The 6,805-nt window shown below is 44.6% G+C and overlaps 1 protein-coding gene across 1 annotated transcript; it reads left to right on the top strand.

The window, feature by feature from the left end:
- Positions 1-260: 260 nt before the first annotated feature.
- On the top strand, positions 261-3,297 carry SKIDA1 (SKI/DACH domain containing 1). Its single transcript, XM_036345367.1, has one exon. The coding sequence runs from the start codon at positions 398-400 to the stop codon at positions 3,098-3,100; it is 2,703 nt and encodes a 900-aa protein (XP_036201260.1). The 5' UTR covers positions 261-397; the 3' UTR covers positions 3,101-3,297.
- The last annotated feature ends 3,508 nt before the right edge of the window (positions 3,298-6,805 follow it).

A 6,805-nucleotide genomic window follows, 5' to 3' on the forward strand; every position in this document is an offset into this window, starting at 1 on the left:
TCCAATGGAGAAGGAAGAAATAGAGGGGCCCAGGTACTGATCTGCATCTGGGACTTACACTAACACACTGGCAGATCAGAAGCCGGATGGTTTTTCCCCTCTTTTAAAAAAACGAAAACCAAAAAAACAAAAAGGCAAGAATCAAGTTAGTGTAATTTCACGTTTGTTTTTTTTTTTAATCGTTTTTTTGTGTGTGTGTTCTCCCCCTCCCCCCCCCCCCAATAATTTCGCCTAGAGTTTGGCACTCCCTTCGCCGGGAATAACAGTCTTTGTTATTTTATTAGCAGGATGCCTTGAGACACACGCAGCATCTGGTGGAGGATTAACATACATACATGTGTATGTATGCGTCACGTATATATTTGCTGCAAATGGTGGGGATCATTTAGTGCCCGAGATGGGAGACCTGAAGTCAGGTTTTGAAGAGGTGGATGGCGTGAGGCTCGGCTACCTCATCATTAAAGGAAAGCAAATGTTTGCCCTCTCCCAAGTCTTCACGGATCTGCTGAAAAACATCCCGAGGACGACCGTGCACAAGCGCATGGATCATCTCAAAGTGAAAAAGCACCACTGCGGTCTGGAGGAGCTGCGGAAACTCAAGGCCATCAACAGCATCGCCTTCCACGCCGCCAAATGCACGCTCATCTCCCGGGAAGACGTGGAAGCGCTCTACACCTCCTGCAAAACCGAGCGGGTCCTCAAGACCAAGCGCAGGAGGGCCGGCCGGGCCCTGGCCACGAAGGCGCCGCAGCCAGAGCGCGCCGCGTCCGCCGCCAGCCCCCGCCCGGCTTTCTGGAAGGACAGGCACCAACTTTGGCGGGGCCTGAGTGGAGCCGCGCGGCCCCTGCCAATCAGCGCGCAGTCCCCGCGCCCGGGCGCCGCCGCCGCGCGCCCCGCCGCCCATCTACCTCAGATTTTTAGCAAATACCCGGGCCCGCACTACCCAGAAATCGTGCGCTCGCCTTGCAAACCCCCTCTAAACTATGAAACTGCCCCGCTCCAGGGAAACTACGTCGCTTTCCACTCGGACCCGGCTTATTTTCGGACTCTGCTTTGCAGCAAGCACCCGGCCGCCGCCGCCGCCGCCGCCGCCGCTGCTGCCGCCGCCGCTGCCGCCGCCGCCGCCTACTACCAGGCATCGGCGGCCGGGCCCCAGCCCAAGGCGGCGGCGGGCGCCGCCAGCGGCCCCGTGAGCTCGACCTATCGCTGCAAGCGCAAGCGCGGGGGCTCCAAGGACTGCCTGCTCGCGCCTCACGCCAGCGCCCGCCGCCTGCTGCTGCTGCCCAGGTCCTACAAAGCCAAAGCGGCCACGGCGGCGGCCGCCGGGGCCACTTGCCTGGAAAGGTTTCATCTGGTTAACAGCTTCTGCCCACCTCCCCACCACCACCACCACCACCATCACCACCACCATCACCACCACCACCACCACCACCGGGCCCAGCAGCCGCTGCAGAGTCACCACCCGCCTCATCACCACCGGCCGCAGCCCCATCTGGACAGCTTTCCCGAGAGTTGCAGCAGCGACTCGGAGTCTAGCTCCTACTCGGACCACGCAGCCAACGACTCCGATTTTGGCTCCAGTTTGTCCAGCTCCAGCAACTCTGTGTCCTCGGAGGATGAGGAGGAGGGAGAGGAGGAGGAGGAAGAGGAGGAGGAAGAGGAGGGGGTCACTGGGGCCTCGGATTCCAGTGAAGTCAGCTCGGAGGAGGAGGATTCATCCTCGGAATCGGACTCCAGCTCTGGCTCCAGCCAAGTGTCAGTGCAGAGCATCCGTTTCAGGCGCACCAGCTTCTGCAAGCCGCCCAGCGTGCAGGCGCAGGCCAACTTCTTGTACCATCTGGCCTCCGCCGCCGCTGCAACCCACCCCGCTGCTTTCGAGGATGCCGGCCGACTTCCCGACCTCAAGAGTAGTGTCAAAGCGGAGTCAGCGGAGGAATGGCCTCTGCAGAGCTGGGCCCCCAAACCGTCTCCGGTGTACTGCTCAGCCAGCCTGGGGAGTTGTTTCACAGAGATAAGGAACGATAGGGTATCTGCGATTACATTCCCACACTCTGAAATTTCCAGTACTGTAAAGAGAACTGACCTGACAATTAACTGCCTGGCAGAGGGGGACTCTTCACCTAGCCCAAAGACAAACAATGTATTTCCACAACAAAGAATACTCCGAGAAACTAGGAAATGCCTGCAAGCAACTCCTACTACACACTGTGCAGATAACAACACAATAGCTGCTAGGTTCTTCAACAGTGATTCTTCACTAGCAGCAGCAAAGTCAGAAAAAGATTCCCAAATCCCCCCTTGTGTTGAATTTGCTACGGATTTGCCCTCTTTGCAGACTGATCCTGGAGTGGATGCAGCAGCAGCAACGAAAGCAGAGAATCCCTGCACTGACACAGGCGACAAGACACTGCCACTTCTGCACAATATTAAAATCAAAGTCGAAGACAATAGTGCTAATGAAGAATATGAACCTGACCTTATTACAAATAAGCTAAAGTGCGAGTGCAATGATACAAAGGGTGAGTTTTACAGTGTGACTGGGAGTAAAGAGGAGGATGCCTTGCTAACCACAGCCAAGGAAGGGTTTGCATGCCCTGAAGAAGAAACTCCTTCCTTAAAGCCACTGGCTCTGAGACAGGGCCTTTCATGCACTTTAGGTTCTCCAAAACCTGAGGATGGGGAATATAAATTTGGTGCCAGGGTGAGAAAAAATTACCGGACACTAGTCCTGGGAAAGCGACCTGTACTTCAGACACCTACAGTCAAACCAAATTTGAAATCAGCTAGAAGTCCTCGTCCTACAGGTAAAACTGAGACACATGAAGGAACACTGGATGATTTTACAGTTATAAACAGACGCAAAAAGGTAGCCAGCAATGTAGCGTCAGCAGTGAAAAGGCCATTTAATTTCATGGCAAATTTTCCTTGTCCACCATCACTCACTATTGGGAAGGATGGGGATTTGTGGCCTGCATATTCCTTAAACACCACTAAGGATTCCCAACCTCCTCACAAGGCCCATCCTATCTGGAAATGGCAGCTGGGCGGTTCTGCAATACCTCTTCCACCTAGTCACAAATTCAGGAAATTTAATTCATAAAAGTGTTTTGGAAGATATTTTCTTGAACCATATTACCTTCCTTTTGTTGTAAACTGCACAGGATGGTTTGTACAAGTCCATTAATATGTTACACCCCTTTTGGAGTCCTGGTTTATCACATTTTGAAGACAGAAATCGGATTACTTTTTTTTTTCCCATTGTGGGTTTGTGTGTGTGTGTGTGTGTGTGTGTGTGTGTGTGTGTGTGTGTGTGTTTTTTAGTAGGGTGGGGGTGGGGTGGGAGAATGCTTGGTTTACATTCCACAGACTACTTCAGGCTAAAGACTCAAGTAAAACTCAGTTATTACGGTAGAGCTGGAACACTTTACTGTTTTAATGCTAATAATGCACCCGGTACCTCAATTCAACTGCTACAAATAAATGTCAAAAGGTTGAATAATAAATATTACAATGAGCCATTAAGTTTATGCACTAGATTTCAGACCTGAAAGTGTAACTTCATTCAGTGAAAGTTTGTTAGGTTACATAGTTACACAGTGAGGTAGCAAGAAGTTTCTGTGAGCCCAAAATGTTCTCTTCTGGAGCTCCTTTGTGGGGTATCTTTTTCCTTTTCTCCCCTCATTCCCTCTCCAAAAGTAGTTGCACTTAATTTTTCCTTTTTTGAGTGGAAAGATTGGGGAGTCCTGATTGAATGCTGGTAAAAGCTGCCTCATATATACTGAGTAAAATAAATATGAGATTGTATTTCTTTTGTAAAGGGCGTGATTTTACTTTTACAGCCACTCCTTGCAATTGGAAGAGTCCTTTTTGTGTTGTCACCCAAAGGTTTTAAATAAGGTGACTAGTACCTTCATCCTGCTTACCTTGTAGTCTGAACATGACTCCTCAAGCTTGCAAAACAATTAAAATTCAAACTTGCAAAACAATTAAAATATTTCTCTTTAGAGCAGGATATTTTATGGTCTGACTCCTCATGGTGTCAAAGCATTAAAAACTCCCAAGAAAAGTAAAATGAATCAGAGTTATAAGAAAGCCCAAATCAAAAATAACAGTTATTTCAGGGCTTTTTGGTACTAGAACTCAGGCACTTGGATTTTATTACATTTTACTTTTTCTGCATCTCTCTAAACTTCTGTTTTCAGACCATCCTGTGTATAGAGCAGGAGAGTTTCTACTGCAAGTGACAATCAGAGGTGACTATCTATGTTTGCACTTAAAATCAAAGTAGTTCAACATGCAAATGGCTAGGGTAGCCCTTGGTAAGGGCCATGCTGGTGTACTATGTTGTGATGATGGAAGCAGTAAATCAAAATTATGGAAATTTGCACTGTTGAAAAGCATGCTTTAGCTTTATTTTCAATTAAAAACACTGTTTAAAATTCCTGGTTCCATACATTTCTACTTATTCCAGATTGAAGAATGGTTAACAGAAATGAATGGTTTTGTTGACATTTTCACTTGTAATGTTTTTGCCTGAAAGAAATGCATTTATTGGGTATAGTGTTTTGTTGTAATACCATTTGATGATGCCAGTGAGTTTCTGTGCAAAACACTGGTAGATTTCTTCCTAAATGATGACAAAACTTTATAAACTTGGTACAAAGCAAATGCAAAAAGTTTCAGGTTTAAGAAAGTGAAGCACAGATCAACTGCTATTTTAATGAAAGTTACATCTAATAAATTTTGGTCCACCTCCCTTAGCCTCACAAATTATGTATCTCAGATCTTTGCCATCTGAAACTTAAGGAGCTGCATCTATAGATCATAAATCACAAAACAAAACAAAACATCAATGAAATGTTTACTGTGTGAATTTAAGTCACTATTTCTCATGGAAATTCAGTCTCTCCCCCCCCCCCCCCTTAACCTTTTAATTCCTACTCCCTTTGAAACTTTTCTTTTGTCTATAAATGTTTCAGATAGATCTGGATGATCTCAGCCCTAATTGCTGTATATGCTCTGTGGTTTGACTCTTATTGTAAAAGACAGAGGCTGAGCATACCTGCATCCAAATACATTTGGATGGAGTAAACAGATGCTTTGAACTGCCTCCCTTCCTTTCCTTCTTGAATGTTGCCAGATGTAAGTGCACTGGATCCTTTTTTATTGGCATGATAGATATGGTAAAAGCAAAAATTGGGGGATGTTATCCTTGACTTCATGTTTGTGCATAATTCCAAAGACCAGTACAAGTTACAGTTAAAGCACCAGAAAGCTGAACAATTGGCTTCTCAGTCTGCGTTCTTTCCTCTTTGGAAGGCAATACAGACATTGGGTGCAGTGAGTTGTCTTACAAAATCAGTTTGTAAAAAGTGTGACATGCACACACTGGAAGTCTGTCATTTCCAGTCTTTAATTACTGCTAAGTCAAAAAAGTTCAAAATATGATGACCATTATATTTAGACTAGGACTTTTCTTATTGGTTATGGAATCACTGTTATAAAATTATAAATTGAGAATATATTTGAAGCCTACAGATCTTGGGTGTGGGGGACCACGAGATGGAGTAAGCATGCTTTAAAACAAATATACCCTATAGAATTTCTGACATAAAATATCAGCCTCCAGCTTTGACACTTGGTCTCCAGCCCTCAGAGAATCAGTATTTTCGGTTTATGGGAGCTGGAGAATGAGCAGCATAGAGGCCCAGGCATTCCAGAGTGATACCATCAAAAGGAAAGAAATTAAGTAGTCAACACAAATTTCATCCCACAGTACTCCTACAAGCCAGCCAACCACAGCAAAACTTTGAGTTGGGGCTTCTGTTGGGAAAGTGTACCAAATGATATTCAGCCACTTGCAAATACAAGGTATTCTTTCAATTTCTGGTAGCCCCTTAGCTGTTTGCCCTAATTCTGCTGTGGGAATTATTCTTAAGACAATTTATTTCATTTTGGTTGTCTTATGATTAATGACAATATCTAGAGTTCCTAAGATACTATAAATGTGCCATTTGTTCAAAAATATAAGCCTTATTGAGAGAAAAACAAAACTTACCTCCATTGACAGATTGCATTTTTACATTTAAATGTTTTCAGGTGATAGAATATTTTTTTAAAAGGCACTATATGGTCCCAGGAGTACTGAGTGTTGATTCCTGTGTCTAAAGCTCAACACTTAAAGACATGAGGAAAATGCAGGAAAGGGCTCTTTCTCTGACTTTTTGAGGAAAGAAGCTTATTTTGGGTCTCCTAGAAAAGTAGTTTCCTAATAAGATTGTGAGATGAAGATTTAATTATTTTTTAAAGAGATGTGTGTAGTCTGTCTTCAACAGCCAGGTTATCTGCCTTTTCTGAAAAGGCAGCTTGCTCTTATTCAATGATTTACTTTTTAAAGTGGGTGTTCTTTCCTACTGGCTTACTTGATTACAGTGGAGTAATCTCAATAATGGTTGTTTATTTTAAAATCAACAACAAGGAGCCACCACTAAACAGCAATAACACAAACTAGATGGGGTGGTGTGTGGATTTTTATCTTATCTGTGTCTGGGTGACTGTAGAAATTCCTCAAAGTTCCAGTCCCAAGAATTGGAAGTTTCTGCTGATATGAGAATGATAGTTTTGTTTGCATGCAGGAGAGATGTAGACTAATTCCTCAAAAGCATTTTTTTTCTTTCAAAGAAAATGAGAATCCTCATGTTTAAAAAAAAAAACACATTAAAAAATAAAGCATTAGCATCTACAAAAGACAAAAAAAATGTGGTGAGTTTTGCTTCACCTTACAAATAACTTCCAACTGAAAAGG

The sequence above is a fragment of the Myotis myotis genome, unplaced genomic scaffold, assembly GCF_014108235.1.
Source record: "Myotis myotis isolate mMyoMyo1 unplaced genomic scaffold, mMyoMyo1.p scaffold_m19_p_1, whole genome shotgun sequence".
Classification (NCBI taxonomy): domain Eukaryota; kingdom Metazoa; phylum Chordata; class Mammalia; order Chiroptera; family Vespertilionidae; genus Myotis; species Myotis myotis.